Source organism: Artibeus jamaicensis, unplaced genomic scaffold (genome assembly GCF_021234435.1).
Source record: "Artibeus jamaicensis isolate MK-2021 breed Jamaican fruit bat unplaced genomic scaffold, CSHL_Jam_final contig_797, whole genome shotgun sequence".
In the NCBI taxonomy this organism is placed as follows: Eukaryota; Metazoa; Chordata; class Mammalia; order Chiroptera; family Phyllostomidae; genus Artibeus; species Artibeus jamaicensis.
The window spans coordinates 19208025-19227613 of NW_026521977.1; the positions used below are offsets into that span (position 1 = coordinate 19208025).

Here is a 19589-nt window from a genome sequence, read left to right on the forward strand (position 1 = left end):
TGAATGGTTCTCTGTGATTTGCAGCCTTGTGGATTTTAGGGCAAATTGTCTTATAACTTGCTCCCTTCTTTTCTTCTGGGTACCTTGTCTAAGGGAAGAAAACACAGCGCCAAAGCCATAAATTTTTCTTTTATGCATTACAGGAAATCCTTGCAAAGATTGTGTGAAAGAAAACATAACATAGAAAGTTGAGAAAATAAGAGAAAAATCAATATAATTTCACTACCCTAACATCCCCTTTTTTCATTTTTGCACTTCCTCTGCAAGCTTTTGATCAAACTCATTGGTATTTTAGAGTCTCTTCATATCACAACAGCTTTCTATCCTGTACGGTAAGCACCTGCCATATTGCTGTTGTCTTGTTGACAATCACTGTTAATGAATGCGCTGAGAAGGGATGCCATCGACTTGAACACTCGATGTTCGAGCCTTCTGGGTGTTTTTTTGTTTCAGTTTTGGTTATAATAAATAACACTTCAATGAAGAATTTCATGCAACACTTTTAAAAACTTTTTATTTTGTAACAGTTTTAGACTTACAGGAGAGGTTTAATAATAGTACAGAGTTCCTATACACTCTTTTCCCACTGACCCTAACGTTGACATCTGTCAGAGCCACAGAATAATGACCACACCCAGGGAATTAACACTGGTACAACACTGTTGACCAATCCACAGACCTCCTTGGAGCTTCCCTGATTTTCCCACTAATGTCCTTTTTCTATTCCGGGGTCCAGTCAAGGATCCCCCGTGGCATTTAATTGTCTCCTCATCTCCTCCAGTCTGGGATAGTTCCTCCGTCACTCTTTGTGACCATTCTTACATTTCACGGCCTTTACTGTTTTGAGGAGTACTGGCTGGTTATCAGGTAGAATATCTCTCGGTTTGGGTTTGTCTAATGTTTTCTTATGATTGGATTGATGCATTTTTTTGTCACAACCATAGGAGTGATGTGCCCTTTTGTGGGCATCTCATCGGAAAGTTCCTGACACTGGTGTGTCTGATTACTGGTGGTGTTAGCTTTCAGCTCTGATTTTGAACCTCTCTCGTGTCAGCTAAAGCAAAATTCCAGAAAAGGGATTCCTGACTCAGAGGATGCTATACTAACTTTGTCTACTGGTTCTCCCAGTGGCAAGCAGAACGAAGGAACTGTTAAGACCTGTGAAATTCTGCCCACCTGAAAATATCATTAGAGCTCAGAATGGGGGAACTTTGCCAAAGTTAGAAAAAACATGTCCTTCAGTTATTTTTTTCTTCAAATATTGTAAAACTAAAATATCTAAGAGAGTGGACTGTGGTCCTGATGCTGTGATACATATCTTATCACTGGATGCATTTTCATTTTACGAATTATAGGAAATTCTTTTAAAGATTATTTTAGTTTTTCCTTTTAATTTTATTTATTTATTTATGAAATTTATTTATTTATAAATTTATAAAATAAATTTATTTATAAATAAATTTTATTTATAAAACAAATGTTCTTTATTTATAAATAATTTTATAAAAATTAAAAGTTATAAAAATTAAAATTAAATTTTATTTATTTATTAATAAAATTTACTTATTTATTTAGAGATGAGAAGGGAGGAAAAAAGAAACCTCGAAGTGTGGTTGCCTCTCGTACACCCCCTAACTGGGGACCTGGCCCACAACCCAGGCATGTGCCCTGACTGGGAATTGAACTGGCGACCCTTTGGTTTGCAGTCCAGCTCTCAATCCACTGAGCCACTCCAGCCAAGGCTTAAAGATTATTTTAAAGAAAACATAATAACAACTCTTCATACGATTATATCGATGTAGTCAAGTCTGATTTCAAATAGCACTAATGGTTCCCCATATCATCCAATAAGTGTCAGGTGGATTTCATCATTCAGTTCCATTCATGGGTATAACACCCTCATCATTTGTGATTTGCTTAGCGTAGTCATCTGCTTGTATCTTGACAGGTCGGAAGGATGTTGGCCATGTTCCTTTTGAAGTCCTGACTGGCTTTGCCCTTCAGAGCAGGAACTGGTTGGCATTAGTGGCTGTACAAGGCTTCATCACTCCCTATCTCTTGAGAAGAATACAGATTGATACAAATAAGCTCTCATAGAGTGCAGAGACCTTGGGAACAGGATGTCTGTTCCCCCTTCCCCCCCTATTCATCTCAGTTCAGTCCCTCCAGGAACTGGCTTATTCAGCTAGGCACCAACTAAATGGCCAAGGGAGAACATTGGGTTCCTCCGGGCTGAAGTCAGGCTCAGGACACTAATATCTAGCTGGGCTGCCAAGCCAGAGGCTGACATACAGGGGACCAGCAGGGTTTATGTGGGATTAAGGCCCACACCACAAAGCTACAAGCCTGGCCTCAGGCCTAGGTCTGAACAGACTCAGGGAGATCAGAGAGAAGGAGGCCTTGATGGAAGGTCCCAGGTGATGAAGGTGAGTGCCAGACTCACCACGTTTGTGGACCACTGCTGTGGGCTGGTCTTGGTGTGGGTCCCAGTTGGGTCTGGCTGGCTCAAAGGCCCAGACAGGAAGCCTAGGATAACGTTTCCTGGAGTTGTGGCCTTCTGATGGAAGCCTCCTACCTGTCGCCGTCAGGGACAAGTGTGGGCCTGAGACGGTCTCTCTCCCCAGGTGAACAAAGCGCTGAAGCAGAAGTCGGACATCGAGCACTATCGGAACAAGCTGCGCCTCAAAGCCAAGAGGAAGGGATATTACGATTTTCCTGCAGTAGAGACAAACAAGGCTCAGACTGAAAGAAAAAAGATGTATGAAAAAGCCCAGAAAGAAATCGAGCACGTGTTGGATCCAGACCCGGAACTGTGTGCCCCGTTCGCTGAGTCTAAAAACAGGTGCGACAGCAAGGGAATTCTCTGAAGGTCACCATGGCATTGGTGGGATGAGGGGCAGGGGGTTCCTTGGGCAATATGGTCCCTTTATCTCTTACCAGAGGACTGTCATCTGTGAAGGTTGCTGAGCCACACCATGCTGTTCTGTGCAAGCACGTGCTCCATAATGAGTCAGGAAGAGAATAAAACTGAAGCCATTACAGAAATACTTGGGCAAACAACCATAACTGTCCCTTAGTTTAATGATACTTTCCAGCTGTGGCTGTTTCAGAGCTGGGTGAAGATAGAATTATCACCCACCTGGTTATGCAACTTCCAGATCAAAGGGCATGGTGTTTTTCATTTTAGTGGCTCTTGCATAAGGAAATTAAATGTCATACCTCACCTTGTCATTCAGCTGCAGTACGCATCCACCACGTAGCTGCTCAGAGCTCCATGCTGGGTTCAGCTCTTGAATCACAGATCCGTTTATCTATTTGACATTTACTGTCACCTGCTATATATTAGCCACCACGCAAGATGCTAAATACTGTCATGGTCATGTTGTTTTTTCTTATTCATGTATTTACTCACTCATTCAACTCATTCAACATTTTATGGCAGACAAGACAGATGAATTGCTGCTGTTACGGAATTTAAGGCCTGAATTGGGAGAGAAAGATACCACCTCCGAAGTTTATTACTCACAAGCATGATGGGTGTTTGAGATGTGAGGTGCTAATAACGGTGTGTAAGTGGAAATTGGCCTCCCGAGCGAAGGTTAGGCCTGGTGGTTTGAATTAACATCCTCCCCAGCTTTGTTGCCAGCCGAGCAGAGAGTGACCTCACCTACTGGGGAAAGATTAGAGGTTTTAGCAAAGCTGTACATGCCCACCTTCCTTCTTTTCCTCCCCACCCTGGAGCACTTCTTCAGAAGCATTTTCATGCTTCCAGACCATCTCTTTTAAATACACATTCTCCTTGGCAACAGCCCCTTGGCTTATAGCATGCCAATGCTCCGACCCACCCCGTTCCCTTGGCAAACACACTCTCCACAGACTGGGTGGGACAGGACGGTTGCCTGCCGGCGTGGGCATTTATTAAAATCAAAAATGACCGTGTAGCAGGCTTGGGTGGAAGCCACAAAATCACACTGGGATGTGGAGCTAATGTTATGAATAGAATAGACATCATTTATTTTCAACAAGGAACTAAGAGACTTTTAATCCTGTGCTTCATTTACCCTGCTTTTAATTAGGCTATTGATGCAAAATCACACTGTGACAGAGTTCACAATGCATGTGTCGCCGTGTTGATAACCGTAGAAGAAAGAGAAGAAAAGATATGGATTTTATGGGGAGGCCCAGGGGTGGTTCTTTAGCACTTACTTTGCACTTGGAGACTTTTTACTTCCGCAGTCTTTTGTAGTCTGAGTGGGGGACTGTTTTCTCTGGGTTTCCTGCCGCCACTCAGGAAATGAACCAAAGGTGGTGTGCAGATAGAATAACTTAGTTTGGAAGCTATTTGAGAAATAAATAAAAATTTCAGTTGAGGCTTTGAAATATTTTTTAATTTTTCAGTTATGGTTGACATTCAGTATTATATCAGTTTCAAGTGTACGGCATAGTGATTACACGTTTACTTATACAATTTACAAAGTGATCCTCCCAGTAAGTCCAGGGCCCATCTGGCACCACACACAGTTATTAGAGTACTATTGACTATGTTCCCTGTGCTGTACTCTGCATCCCCACGACTGTTTCGTAACTACCAGTTTGTACCTCTTAATTCCTTCACCTTTTTCAGCCAGTCCTCCAACCCCCACCTCTCTGGCAACAACGATCAGTCTCTTCTTTTTACCTATGAGTCTGTTTCTGTTTTTGTTGTTTATTTGTTTTGTTTTTTAGATTCCACATGTAAATGAAAACATACGGTATTTTTCTTTCTTTGTCTGACTTATTTTACTTAGCATCATACCCTCCAGGTTCATCTGTGCTTTTCCAAACTGTAAGATTTTGTTCTTTTCATGACCAAGTAATATTCCATTGTATACACATACCACACCTTCTTCATCCATTGTATACACATACACCTTCTTTATCCATTTGTCTTTGGATTGGAGCAGGTAATCCATTTACATTTCATTCTTCATACTTATGTAACTTACTCCTATTTTATTATTATTTCGGATTATTTTTGTAGTTCTCTGTTCCTGTCTTATTTTCTTGGTCTCTTCTCTTATATGGTGGTGGCTTTCTGTAGTGTTGTGTTTGGATTCCAGTACAGTTGAGGATTTTTATAAAGAAAAAGAACAAAACCTTCTTTTGCCATAGAGATGCCTCATCACTGCCTAGCATAGGTTCAGGCCAGATTCTCAAGGCCCTTTGATGACCTGCTGACCCATGAATGTAGAGTGGAGTCTCAGGAAGTGTCTATTGAAGAAATGACATAATGACATAAAGGCACCAAAAATGTTAAATTTTTTTTGTACTACAAATCAGGTGAGGTGAGAGTGGGAATAGAGATGAAATTAGCAAGCGATGGGAAGGGGAGGGAAAGCTTAAAAGAGAAAGAGAGTGACAGAGACCCAGCAAGCTCCAAGATGCTGCTCCTGTCACACTCTGCCATGGCCTCCAGAGGCTCTTACTGTGAGCTGGCCGATGTCCCCAGTTAGAGTGACCTTTTAATTGCCACTCACAGCTCAGCTCTCCAGGACTTCTGCTCCCAGGAACCCAGCCTCCACAAGGCTCTGGGGAGGGAGTCGTTCTGCAGACCAGAGGCAACGTCAGTAACCAGAATCTTAGCCTGAGGCTCAAATAAAGCTAATAAAAGACAAAGTTTAGATTCCAAAGGTTGACTTATCCTGGAATCTTTTAAAAGAGGTTTCACGGGTTTTTCTTTCCAGTCAGAAGAGTGCCCCATTTTTATGTCATGTTACCCGGAGGCACAAAGTGTGTGATGTACCAGAGGTGGATGCCATCAGAGGCCAACCCCCACCATGGGTCCCCTCGCTCCTACTGTGCCCACATCTCTGACTCTGGCTTGAGGCCTTTTTGGGGGGCAGCCCCTACCAAGAGTGTCAGGTAGTTAATGTGCCCTGGGACAGCCTCCATCAGTGACAGACGGGATGGGAGAACTCTGAGGTATAAAACAACATTCTTCTAACAATCACGTTTTGTAACTCCTGTATCTCATGGTTTGACATTTGGGACCTTACTAAGCCCGGAGAAGCTGCCCTCCCCAGGGCTGTCTAGCCAATCCTCAGAGAAGTAAGGGGCCCACCTGCAAGTATGCCTTTCATACACAGATCAAAAAGCCAGGGCCCAGCCCGCCCCTCTGCCCCAGATTCTGCTGAAATTATTCCAACGCCCCAGTCCTAAGCCTGCGCACCCTGCCTTGTCTGTTCCTTCCCATAAAACACAGTAAGTCCTCTTGCCCACATTTCCCCTCACCCCCCTCTTCCTTGTAACAGATGCTGTGACATGTGCTTCCCCATGTGGCCCTCCTGTGGCCCCATGTGGCATGCCCCTTCTTTTGGAGATCATTTCAATAGCAGTCATCTCCTGAGCTCTTGGTCTTGCCATCCCTGAATAAAACAAAAACCTATACTTTGAAACAACTTTCTCCCACACTTTTCCAATGAGTTTGAGGCCCAGGTGCCCAAAACACTAATCTGCTCTATATCATACCCCTTACTGGCCTCCTTCCCCCCCCTCTCATTTTCCCACTTCCAATTTGTGCTTCCTGGAACCCTCCCCCAAATAAATCACTTGTACTTAAATGGTTACAAAGCCTGCTTCTGGGAGAACCCAAACTAAGGCAATAACTCATAAAGACAGAGCCGGCTGATGGAAGGAGGGCTCCTCCACCTCCTTCCCAGAGGGCGGGCCAGGCGGTTAAACCACAGTGGGTTTAAAAACCCAAAAACCCAAATAAAATTTATCATGAGCTACACAGCAGTATTTTCAGAGGCAAAAAAATCTTCTCAAGTTTGCAAGTTTCTAAATGTATTAACATTTAAAGAATCTAGTGAACTGCCAACAAGAAATCAATACACCTCATGGAACTCTATTTGATTAAAACGAGTCATTTCTCTACCTGAGAGCCCAAGGATTTGTAAGTAGTGTCTTGCACGCCATGCACACCCTGATGGTTGGTCAGTGGAGATCCGAGCTACACAGCGGCCTTTAAGCTGCGTGTCATAATGGAACATTTGTCTTTCACAGAAAAGAAGACTGGAGCGCACTCCAGCATCTAATCTCTCACCCACATTTGTGGCTCTTGAAAGGGCTTACACAGTCTCACTATTGTGTTTCTACCACTTCCAAAATAACCTCCTCAAATGTCAATGACTAATCCTAGTATTCCCCCCTCCACCACTCTTATTAGTAAATCTTTTCTAAATGGGCTAATTGGCAACCTCGGGACAGCTGTGAAATCTGCTTTATCCAAAAAACCGATTTGTAATTACGTCGAGGATGAGAATGCTTTGGAGTGTCTCTTACCGTGTGAATCACTCAGAACAGATTCTGTTTCACAGAGTCCGTTCCTAAGGGAGCTTCCTATCAGAAGCCCAATAGGATAACTATTGGGCACGGTTTATTATTGTCAGGTTTAGGCTCTTATGTTAGTCAGGATTCTGTTGGTTGCCGGCTCCTTTTCAGTCAGGCTGTTGTTGCCTCATAGTGACAAACTGGCTGCCAGCACCTCTAGGCTTATATTCTATCTTCTTAGAAATCTCAATGCCAAGAGAATGCCTCTTTCCTGGTTGCTCTAACAAAAGCCCTGGGACTCAGTCTCATTGGACCAACTCATGGGCCCACCCTCTGACCAATCAGTATGGTTATGGAGACATGATGCTGTGATCATGCAGCCTGAATCACATGCCAACCCCTGGAGAAAGGGAATGCCACAGAGAATAGCATATGGGTACCAGGCAAGAGGAGAACACTGTACTCTCCAAATGGGTGGAAGCTCCTCATGGTGAGGGAGTAGGTCTATTAGTGTCTTGTCTTATTCCTTAGGCTAATTGCAAGGGTAGTATTTTTGCCTTGGGAGTTCTGGTGTCTGTTCTAGACTAACAAGGTTTAAATGTCATGTGTGACCAACTGGGAGTGTGATCATGAAAAGGCACGTATGCCTGCCAGGTTTCCGGTTTCCCACAGAGCCACCGTGAATAAATAATGCAACCTTTTCACCTTCAGCCCATGAATGGATAGAATCTTAGCACCGAGACATAAAATAGGTGGTATTTGGGGGTTCTCTCAATATAGATGGTCTGAAATGCCAGTTATTTACAAGGGAAACTCATCGTGGGGTAAGAAGGAAGTTGGCGATTTTAGCACACATTCGCCACTCTGTGGGATCGATAGTACTGTGTGTTGGGTTCAGGTGCGCAGCAGAGTGGCTAGGCAGTCATATACTGTACAGAGTGGTCCCCTTGGTATTTCCAGTAGCCAACGGGCACCATACACAGTTATTATAACATTATTGACTGTAGTCCCTGTCCTGTACTGTACATCCCCACGTCTGTTTTGTCACCACCAATCTCTACCTCTCATCTCCTTGTTTTCCTTCATAGCACTTATCACTCTGAAATCATGTGGATAATCTGTTTCTCTCATTAGAGTGTAAGCTCTGCCTTGCTCACTGTGGATCTTCACCATCTTCCACAGTGACTAGAACATAGTAGGCACTCAATGAACTTTGAATGGATAGATGGACAGACCAATGGATAGATGATCCCCAAATTGCCCTTCTGTGCTCCTTAGCCCAGAAGGGAAACCACTGTGGTGAAGGTAGAAAAGAAAGTCCATCATCCTGCCAGTATTAAGCAACCCTTTAGCCTCGAGGTTTATAAACACCTCTTGGAACCCTGCCTGCGGAATCAGAAAAGTTAAAGGAGCAGGGGCTGCTGAGTCAACAGTCCACAAAAGCAAGTTTGGCCTTCTAGTGTTAGCTGCATTAAAAGGTCAAGGGAAAGCCCCTGGCCTTGACATTAGCAGGATTTTAGATGAGGTTGCAGTGTTAGAATTGATTGTAGTTAGCATATGAAAGAGCATTTACAATACAGCCAAATGGTTACAGCATCTGGGAAAAAAATCTTTATTCTACTCTTTCTATGGCCCCTCATGGCTGGAGAACAAATACCATCAATTCTGAGATTTGTGAGACTAATCCAACCAAACCCTTCATTGGTTGCCTGTATTTTGGATCAGTGGAGAATTCCATCTGTCAGGGCATTTGCTGCATCATAACAGTTGTTGAATTTGCTACAGGCAACAGACGAAGAACTCTGTCTACCGAAGCCGGCAGTCTCTGAATAGCCCAAGTCCAGGGGAAACAGAGATGGATCTTCTAGTGACTCGGGAGCGACCCCGGCGTGGAATTCGTAACAGTGGATATGACGTAAGTCTCTGGTGGGCTAAGGTAAACAACCTTTTCTTTTCCTAAAAGCAAAAAGGATAGAGCACCCATATGTTTCAGTTTTAGTATATACGCATATTTGTGGAATTCAAAAATGCAGTGGAATATCTTCTATTTCATTTTTCCTTATTACCTATTTTGCAAACTAAGACTACTTGGAATTGCCAGAGTAACAAATTATTGCTAAAAGGACCTCGATTTCTAAATTCAGTCATTTATGAATTGTGCTTTATTGATCTTAAACCCAACAGTGATTCTAAAGGTCCTTAATTTTCTACCCTCTGTTCTTAGATACTTAGTATGAACCATGACCTTGGGTTAGAATTCATTTGAATACAGGCTTCTTGTAATTCATAGCAGTGTTGAGAAGTCAGATTTGTTCCTGATTTCTGAACTCCTCAATCTGCCATGGAAACAATGAGATGCCAACAGAGTGGTTCTTTGGTTTCCTATGATGAAGCCCATGCTGTGTGCAGGGATGTCTCCACACTGTGAAAATCTTGCTAATCCCATGAAGCTTCCGCAGGTGAAGGGTTGCAGTTCAGTGCCTCCTCTCAAGTTGTGGATGTCCTCTCCCATCATTGCAGCCGTGCACAAGTCGCACTCACGTGACTGGTACCCGGCTGAGGGGTTCAGTAAGCTTCACCCTGCCCCACAGTTTTAAACAGTCTTGAATATACTCTTAAGTCTTATGAAAAATGTTTCTTCCCCATTCTCCTGAAATCTATTCTCTCATCAAAATAAAAAATGTTGTATACAAGAGCTATGATTCAAATATTTTTCCAAATAAAGTTTTGTTATAATTTGTGAGGTTGCAATTTAAAAATGACGCTTGATTTCTTCACTATACCCTGCTAATTTAAAGGCAGGAAGACTTTTTCCTCCTCAGGATTGGTCACTGTTTTCTACAAAAACTTAAAATGGATTTTTTAATGACCCAGTTAAAAACAGAGAGATTCTACCTAATTTGAATTTCTAATTACCTTCCTTACATTTAAACTTGATGTTTGTGTTGGTGGTGATAGCTTTATCTTTTATTTCTTTTTCTTTTTTTTTAATATGACAGTTTGATAGTTTAGTTTTATAAACTTCTAGATGCTTTTGGCAAATCATATTTTTCCTCCAGGTGAAATTATTCAACATTAACTTTTCTCCTCATAAAAGTATTTTTATACCAAACTCAGTCATCAGTTTAATAGTCAGCCATGGTCAAATATTGGGCATTTGACTTATTCAATTAATATCTTCTACCAACAATAAATATTCTTCCTGGACGCTTGTAGTTTGAGGAGCTTTTTCTTCTGCTGCAGCATATCTGAGGCTTCTTGTGAGATTCTAGGTACAAAACGTTTCACTATTTGAGGAAATAGGCCGGAGGTTTCCCCTATCAGTCATGAAAAGAGAACATTGCAGATGTGTTCAGCCACTGTGCCATGAGTTAGGGTGCTCACCTAATACTTCTGGAATATCGTGGTAGTAAAATTACCTGGCAGGAGAGAGGTGATTTTTAAAAGGAGGTTGCTCACCCCTCACAAACATGTATAAATATTCCAATCACAGATTACTTTAGGAGGGCACTAATATATTTAAAATTTTTTTAAATATATTTTTCTAATTATTTTTTATTGATTATGCTATTACAGTTATCCTGATTTTTTCCCCTTGGCCCCCTTCCACCCAGCACCCTCACTCCTTCAGGCAGCCCCCCCACCATTGTTCATGTCCCTGGGGCATGTGTGTAAGTTCTTTGGCTACACCATTGCCTGTATTGTACTTTACATCTCAATGGCTATTCTGAAACTATCTATTTATACTTCTTCATCCCCTCACCTCTTCACGTATTCTCCCCACCCTCTCCCATCTAGCAACCATCAAAATGTTCTCTGTATCCATGATTCTGTCTCTGTTCTTCTTGTTTGCTTAGTTTGTTTTTTAGATTCAATTGTTGCTAGATATTTATTTTCACCATTTTATTGTTCATAGTTATGATCTTCCTCTTTTTGTTAAATAAGACCCTTTAACATTTCATATAAAAATGGTTTGGTGATGATGAACTCCTTAAGCTTTTTCTTGTCTGGGAAGCTCTTTATCTGCCCTTCAATTCTAAATGATAGTTTTGTGGGTAGAGCAATCTTGGCTGTAGGTCCCTGCTTTTCATGACTTTCAATATTTCCTGCCCATCCCTTCTAGCCTGCAACATTTCCTTTGAGAAATCAGCTGACAGTCTTATGGGAACTCCCCTGTAGGTAACTAACTCCTTTTCTCTTGCTGCTTTTAAGATTCTCTCTTTATCTTTAACCTGTGGCATTTATGAGGTGCCTTGGAGTGGGCCACTCTGCATCCATCCTATTTGGAATTCTCTGTGCTTCCTGGACTTGCATGTCCATTTCCTTTGCCAAATTAGGGAAGTTTTTTTCATTTCTTTCATTTTTTTCAAATAGGTTGCCAATTTTTTGTTTTTTTTCTTCTCCTTCTGGCACCCCTATGATGTGAATGTTGGACTTCTTGAAGTTGTCCTAGAGGCTGCTTATACTATCCTTGTTTTTTTTGTTATTGTTGTTTGTTTTTTTACTTCTTTTTTCTTCTTGTTGTTCTGTTTGGTTGTTTTTTTTCTTCCTTATGTTCCTAATCATTGATTTGATTCTTTGCTTTATCCACTCTACTGTTTCCCTGTAAATAGTCCTTTATTTTGATTAGTGTATCCATTGCTTCTGAATGGATCTTTTTAATGCTGCTGAGATCCTAAGTTCCTTGAGCATCCTTATAACCAGTCTTTTGAACTCTGCATCTGATAGATTGCTTATCTCCATTTTGTTTAGCTCTTTTTCTGGAGTTTTGATTCGTTCTTTCATTTGGGCCATGTTTCTTTGTCTAGTCATTTTGGCAGCCTCCCTGTGTTTGTTTCTATGTATTAGGTAGAGCTTCTTTGAGTTCATGTCTTGGTAGTATGTCCTAATGTAGCAGATGTCCTATAGGGTCCAGTGGCACAACCTCCCTTGTCACCCAAGCTGGGTACTCCAGGCGTGCCCTTCATGTGCGCCAAATACACCCTCCTCTTGTAGTTGAGCCTTGCTTGCTATTGGCAGGTCAATGGGAGGGATTTACCAGGCCAGTCAGCTGCAAGGATTGGCTGTGACTCCTGGCCACCAATCCCTGCCCTCCGTGGAGGATCAGCTATGCAGGGGCAGGTGGTGGTGCTCCAGTGTGGTCTGTAGCTATCCACTGGGTGTGCTGGCTCTGGAGTTTCCCAGGTGGTGCAGGCCAAGGTCAGCCCCCACCTGTGTTTTGCCCAGGGCCATCCTGCCTGAGCTATAAAGAAATCTAAGATGGCTGCTACTTGTCCTGGGCTTACAGATTCCCAGACAGAGCCAAGCTGTGAATCTAGGGGAGCTGCTGCTAGTGCTGGGCCTGGGACTCACTGAGGCCAGCTGTTGTTTGTTTGAGAGGATTTAAGAAGCTGTGCAGCCTGAGCCAAGATGAGACATTTATATAGAAAAGCAGTTTGGGTGGGCCTGTAAGTTGGTGGTGCAGAGTCTCTGGGACTCTCCAAGGTGGGTCAAACAGTGTTAGCCAGGTTGATGGAGTTTCAGATATGGCACCAGCTTGCCAGCTTTATGGCTTTGTTGGGGAGGAAGGTTTAGAAAAGGGACAATGGCCTTTGGCCACCTTGATGCCAACACTTCATCATCTCCTAGTATGTCACTGGTGCCTTTCAAGCTGCTACTGTGGTGCTGGAATTCTGAGGGACTGAGTCTGAGTAGGTGAGTCTGTGTGTGGGTTCTTTAAGAGATCCTGCTTGGGACTACAGAATTTTCTTCCACTGACTAAATCCCCACTGGTTTTTGCAGCCAGAAGTTGTGGGGACTTATCTTTCTGGCACTGGTGCCCTGGGCTAGGGGGCCTGGTATTGGACTGGAGCTCCTCGCTCTCAAGATATCCCTCAAATTTTTATCTACCGCATGTAGGTGAGGGACCAGCCCATTTTGCATCTGCTACTCTCCTACCAGTCCAGATAGATGTGGTATCTTTAATTCCATCCAATTCAATTTCTGACAGTTCTGAGTGATGGTGGTTCTATATTTTAGTTGTAATTTTGATGTGGTTATGCAAAGAGGTGAGCCATATCTGCCTCTGCTACCATCTTGACCGGAAGTCTAGTTTGCTTGTTTTTTTTAATGCATATTTCTTTGAAGCTTGCATGTGATCTAAAAAACATAAGCAAATATGTTTCCTTAAGATAAAATTGTCATCTAGGGAGCAATTTAAAAAATTTAGACTATTGACTATCAGAATGAAATTGCTTTCTGTATCTCCTCCTATGTTTATTTTAATCATTTGAAAAGTAGCTATTATTTACTGACTGCACCCTGTAGACCAAGCCTATTCTAGTCTTTCCATGTGTAATGTCTAATTGAATTTGAAAAGCCACCAGTCAGCTAGGTACTCTCACACTCTTTGTCCAGATGGGAAAACCAAGGCACAGAGCAGTTACACAATTTGTCTGCCTTCCTCCAGAGCCCGTTCACTTAATCATCATACAATATGACTTCCATCTACACCCACCACACTAAATATCTGCCCTCATATAACATAATATGTGTTCTCTATATCTGAATCTCTTAAAGAGGCTTGATGTCAGGTCCTACAAAAATTCTTGCATGGATAACTCACACAAACAAAAAATAAAGTAAGCCAGCAGATAAAGTACGAAAAGAGAAGGGTCACATTTTAAACAATGTGTTCATTTTCTGGGCTCTTGATTTTCCAAAAATGTCATGGCTCTCCTGGCAAAGAACCCATTAGCCCAGCAGTGGACAGGTCATCAGTTGGAAACATGTCAGTCTCCCTACTGGGTCTGGGGATCTTGAAGCCAGGCCAGCATTTCCAGTCATTTCTGCCAAATTAGGAAACACCAGGGGGACTTGCGCCCCAACATGGTAGAAACAAAAGCACTGGGAGATGGATTTAATTGTGAATTTTTCCAAAGGTGACTACTTTAGAGTCCCAATGGAAAAGCCTGCATGTAAAAATAAATGAATAAATAAATGATCAAGCAAACACATGCTCCACAGGCAAATCTTAACCCCCAGACTGATGGCAGCCTGGATCATCTCAAAATTTGTCTATGGATCAGGACCTGTTCAGGCAGAAGAGAGCCTCTGAGCCCCAAGGCTTCTGGGAGTGTGTTTTGCAAGATTTCTCAGCCTCTTAACTATTGTCACCCCAACAGTTAAGGCAGTAGTGGCTCGTACTGGCTCGTAGTGGCTCTGCTGGGTAGTAAGTTTCTAGGAGGAGGCACCCCTTTGCAGAAGAATGCCTGATTTTGGAAAGATGTCCAAAACTGATCACCCCTAAAAGGCTAGACTATATCATTAAACTAACTTTTGCATTGAAATCAATTCCATCCAGTGCATAAAGCGGATAGTGCATAGTCTGCCTAATATTTAAAAGCAAAAATACCTCTATTTCAAAATATTTTTAAATGCTTTTTTCCAAATGAAAGTCACAGAAAATAATGAAGCAGTGAAGAAGAGAACATGGCCCAAATGTGAATTCTCAGGCAGGATAAAAACCCAAGTGTTATTTTCCTATATCAGCCAAATTAATAACCTCTGAATGTGGATGAGGAATCAGCGTTTGCTTCCAAAGGGCAAGTAATAATCAGATCATTCCCCAGAAACAAAAATGTACCTCCTCAACCTTGATTTGTGCTTAGAGTTTAGAAACCTGTGACAGGAATGGGGTCAGCCCTGTGCCGTGGCTGTGGAGGAGCCTGAAATGACAGCCTGAGTTACAACTTAGAAAGTGAATGCTGCCCTCTCGGAAGCGGAGACCTTTGCAAGCGACTGCCCTTTGGTTTCTCTCCAGTGCCCCGTCCAAGGTCCCACACCATGGAGGCACTCAGAGACCACTCGTGGCAGAATGGCGGGCTCAGACCCTCAGCGATGGGCAGCGGGTTGCAAATGTTCAAAGTATGACCAATCATTCAGCGCATCTCAGAAGCGAGACTGAAGGTCTCTGCTATAGCAACCCCAGCCATAAGTTCTCATTCTGGGGTGTTCTTCAGGAAGATATTTTGAAATGTTAATGAACACCAGTTGATTTTACAACTGGAAAGTATATGTAAATCTACTAAAAGTGGGGATACTAGATCAGACAAGGTTCAGCTGCAGAAAACAGAAAACATTAAGCCATGTCAACCAACAAAAAAATGACTGTGAGGAATTAGGTGCTGCCCAAGTCTTTGGAGGCCTGCTGCCTCTGCCTCCAGCAGGAAGGTGGGGAAGCAGCTGCCCTGGATCTAATGAAGAGCAGAAAGGTGAGCCCTGCCACATGTCTTCCATCCAGACTGCACACTAGTGCATCCAGTTAACTTAAGCTACTGTTGCCACCATAGCCGCCGCCTCCTGGAGGGCCTGCAGTGTGCGTAGCTAACCAGGCTCAGCCCTGTGGGAGTGTGGCTACAAAGAGCTTCTCAAATGCTGGTCCACTGTCCGTACTGCGGGTATCAGGTGAAAGGGAAATGAGAGAATTTGCAGGCAGAGCAAGCAATACTGGGAAGGAGTTGGAGGCATTTGTGGAGGAAAGTAAAGCAAAGGGGAAGGTGGAAGCATCACTCAGAGCTCAGTCCCCAGCCACCTGCTGAAGGCCCAGGTGCATTGCATCCTGTGAAATGGGGTGTTTATCTTGCTGGCCTGTCCCGGATGACAAAGCAGACAGTTTCCCTTTGTTCCAGGGGAGCAGGGGTTACTGGAAGGAGGCCAAAGAATCTGGGAATCAGAACAGTTCTTCTTTTTTTTTTTAGGTTTAAGAACATTTTCTTTTTACATTACTTTATTGTCATTGAATCATAGCAGCACAATTTACAATAGCCAAGTGCTGGAAGCAACCTAAGTGCCCATCAGTAAATGGGTGGATTAAGAAACTATAGTACATTTACACAATGGAATTCTATGCAGCAGATAGAAAGAAGGAGCTTATACCCTTTGCAACAGCATGGATGGAACTGGAGAGCATTATGCTAAGCAAAGTAAGCCAGGTGGTAAGGGACAAATATCATACAACAGTTCTTTTGATGTGCTCTACTTGCAGGAGAATGAAATATGATCCGGAAAGCCCCTGACTGTCTGCAATAGCTTATACCAAGTCTGGGGACTTCTAGATAAACTTGTACATTCTATTATTAAAAGGAGTCTCTCCTGCTCCCACTCCCACCCCTCCCCAGCAGTCTTCCAGCTTCAGCATGGCAGTCAGAGACCGGGGCAAAGTGCAAGAATGTCCAGGCGCCCCATGGTGTTCCCAGTTATAGGTACATTTTGGGTTTATTGGGAAGCAAATGGTTGGATTTGGGGATTTTGTCCTTCACTCCAGCCTGCTTGTTGTCCTCTGAACTAGATCCTCTTGTGTCGGCCCCACCCCCCTCCATCACTCCCTTGTATCCCACCTGGAACTGAGTTACATGTGTCTCCCATCTCAGTCTTTAATTACTTTATTCTACTTCTGCCAGCTGGTTTAAGCTATTAATAGCCCTGGCTTGATCTGTTATCTCAAGTTAATTTATAGTGCATTGTATTTTAACAGGGACTTTCAATCCAAAAGAAATATATGATCATCTGAGATCAAGGTCCCTCACTGAGCCTGAGGCAAAGAGGGGGAGGTGTTTGGCGGTGGAGGGGTGCTTGAGTGTGGTGCAGGTCTCACCAGGTGGGTAGCTGCCCAGGAAAATGCTGTTAACCCCACAAAGATAGAGGCCCCTTGGCAAGTGGAGCAGGAGGTGGGTTCCTGTTGGTAGGTTTGGGAGGGAGCAGGCCAGGTTTCAGGACGGCCTGGTGACCTCCCTCGGAGTCAGGCCTCGCCTGCAGGCCCAGAACTCTGCCCCCGTGAGGACAGTGTCCCACTGCACAGGAGACAGACAACTTCCCCACTATTATGAGCACACAGGTGACATCTGCCCGCCTTTCTCTTGGATTGTCTTGGATCTGGACGCTGCCTGCTCCTGCTCTTGGTAGCTGCTTACACTCCTGCTTCTCCTGGACCCTGAGATCTCATAGCCCGTTGACCAGGGTAGTTGCTTACTGCATGTCAGGGTCCCCCCTACCCCCATGCTCTTGGTATGAAGGCCTGGAGAGGAAGGGCAGGAAGCAGGATTAAGCAGAGTTCAAAGCTGGACTATGGTACAGATGCTACAAGGTCTCAGCTTATCCCACGGGAAGATCTGGAGCTCACATGGCCCTGCAGAGTTACCCTGAGTAACAGGGGCAATTCCCAGTCGCTAGCTGAGGGTCGGCAGGTGGCAGTGTGTCCGGCAGCTGGGAGACTACGTACTCCAGTGCTGAGCAAACACGACACCCTGTCCTCTCTGCACCAATCCCTCCCAACCCTGGTTCTTGGCCCACATGTGGCCTCCAAACCCCTGCAAGAGCAAGAGACCAGAGGGCAAGCGAGAGCAGCCCTTGGGAATTGCTCTTTCTTTCATTTCCTCCACCAGACACTTACTGAGTGGAAATCATTGCATCCTGTCTGCATCGATTGTAGGAAAATTCAACAACATAAGCCCTGAAAGACAAAGGAAAAATGTAGTTTAAATATTGCAAAAAAAATAGCTTCTGTGTTTATTCTGTTTCTATTATACAGTACAGATAGTATATTTCTTTTTATGTATATCTCTATAAGGTTGTATATATCAGCCACATTTGTTGTACGATGTGGCCAATTTAAGGGATTTTCAAAGTTCTACTACACTGGCATTAGCATCTCAGCCCCACAGGTACTACCTGTGGGGGGCTCTGCCAAGAAGAGAAAGACGGATTGACGCTAGTGCTTGCCCAGGGTGCTTGTATGGACAGGTAGGGGGAGGGGGACACACGGTGCTCTGTGTCAGAGACCCTGGGTGGGAGCAGGGACTCCTCCTGCCAGATCCAGTTCCCATCACTCACCTGCCAACGCTGCCAAATAACCACCAGAGGAATTCTAAACCACACGCCCTCGTTTCATATCCTTCAGTAGCTCCCCCCAGCCTTGGGGAACAGACTCAAGCTTCAAGCTTCGGTCCTGGGGCTCCTGCTCTGGCTGACCCAGCAAGCCCTTCGAGCTGAAGCTTGCGACTCCTTTGGCCATGCTGTGGCTCCAGCCCTGCGTGCCTGTCCCAGACTTATCACGTGGTTTCCCATCTGTGTGTGTGTGTGTGTGTGTGTGTGTGTGTGTCTTTGCACGTGCTCATGCCCCTGCCCAGAACATTCCTTCCAACCGGCTTCATGCAGGACGAGGTTTCTCAACCTTAGTGGTATTGACATTTAGGGTGGGACATCTCTTTGTGTGGAGGGCTGTCCTGTGCACGGTAGGACATTTAGCAGCATGCCTAGCCCTCTCCCCATGAGATGGTAGTAGCACCTCCCCATTGTGACAACCAAAATGGATCCAGCTGTGGCCAAATGTTCCCTGGGGCAAATCCGCTCCCAGATGAGAACTGCCTGTCCAGGCGTTGCTTTCAGAACTCAGCTGAAATGTTGCCTCCCCCAGAATCTTTTCCCTGACCCCATGTCTCTGTGGGTCTGACTTAGACACCTGTGTGCCTCAGCCCCTGGGACTCACCCCAGTCAAGGCTCTTACTCCCCGTCCTCCCCTGCAGGTTCACGTGTGCTGTTTCCCCCATTTGACTCCTCAAGGACAGGAATCATGTTTTATGTGTCCCGGAAACCTCAGCACTCGGAGCAGGAACTGCACGTAGGAGGTGCAGTGTCCCTATTTGTTGGGCAAATGAACAAGCAAGCGTGTCAACCAGAAGAGGTGACTTCCGCACTGAGACCTGAAAATAGGGCAGATTTATAACTCCGAACCACATAAAAGTTTGATTCGACCGCATATGAAGAGTACAGACAAATGTGTGTTAGTGTTCCAAGTTCAGTCTAAGTGGTAGATATCAGTTAGGATGCTTTGGCTAAAAGAACCAAAAAGCCACCCTACTCACACTGTCTTAAGTCATTAAGGGGAACGTATTGTGCACAGTAAATCAGGCAGGGCTGGGCTGGGGCTCCTGTTTGTTTCACTGCCTCCTACAGCCCTGTCCTCCTTCATGCGTTGGCTTTGTCTGCAGGTTGGTTCTCTCTCTGGTGGGAAATGGCTGCACAGCCTCGGGCCTCACCCCACATACTGCTTTGACCAGTGCAAGAAAAACATTTGTCTTTTCCCAAACGTGAAACAAGGCGTATGGGTTTTCCTCTAACTGAGCCACTGTAGGTCAAGTGCCCTCTATCAACCACTGTAGCAGGGGGTAAGGGGAGGAAGGGGTTTACACTGATTGATTTAACCCAGCAGGCTCTCCCCAGTGCAGCTGGGGCAGGCTTAG

The 19589-nt window shown here is 44.2% G+C and overlaps 1 protein-coding gene across 1 annotated transcript in view; it reads left to right on the forward strand.

The window, feature by feature from the left end:
- KIAA1549L (KIAA1549 like) overlaps positions 1–19589 on the forward strand; it is a 102317-nt gene that overhangs the window by 59861 nt on the left and 22867 nt on the right. The window contains exons 14-15 of the mRNA XM_037128270.2: positions 2625–2842; positions 9097–9226. Coding sequence (XP_036984165.2) covers positions 2625–2842; positions 9097–9226 — 348 coding nt within the window. The remainder of the gene's footprint in view (positions 1–2624; positions 2843–9096; positions 9227–19589) is intronic.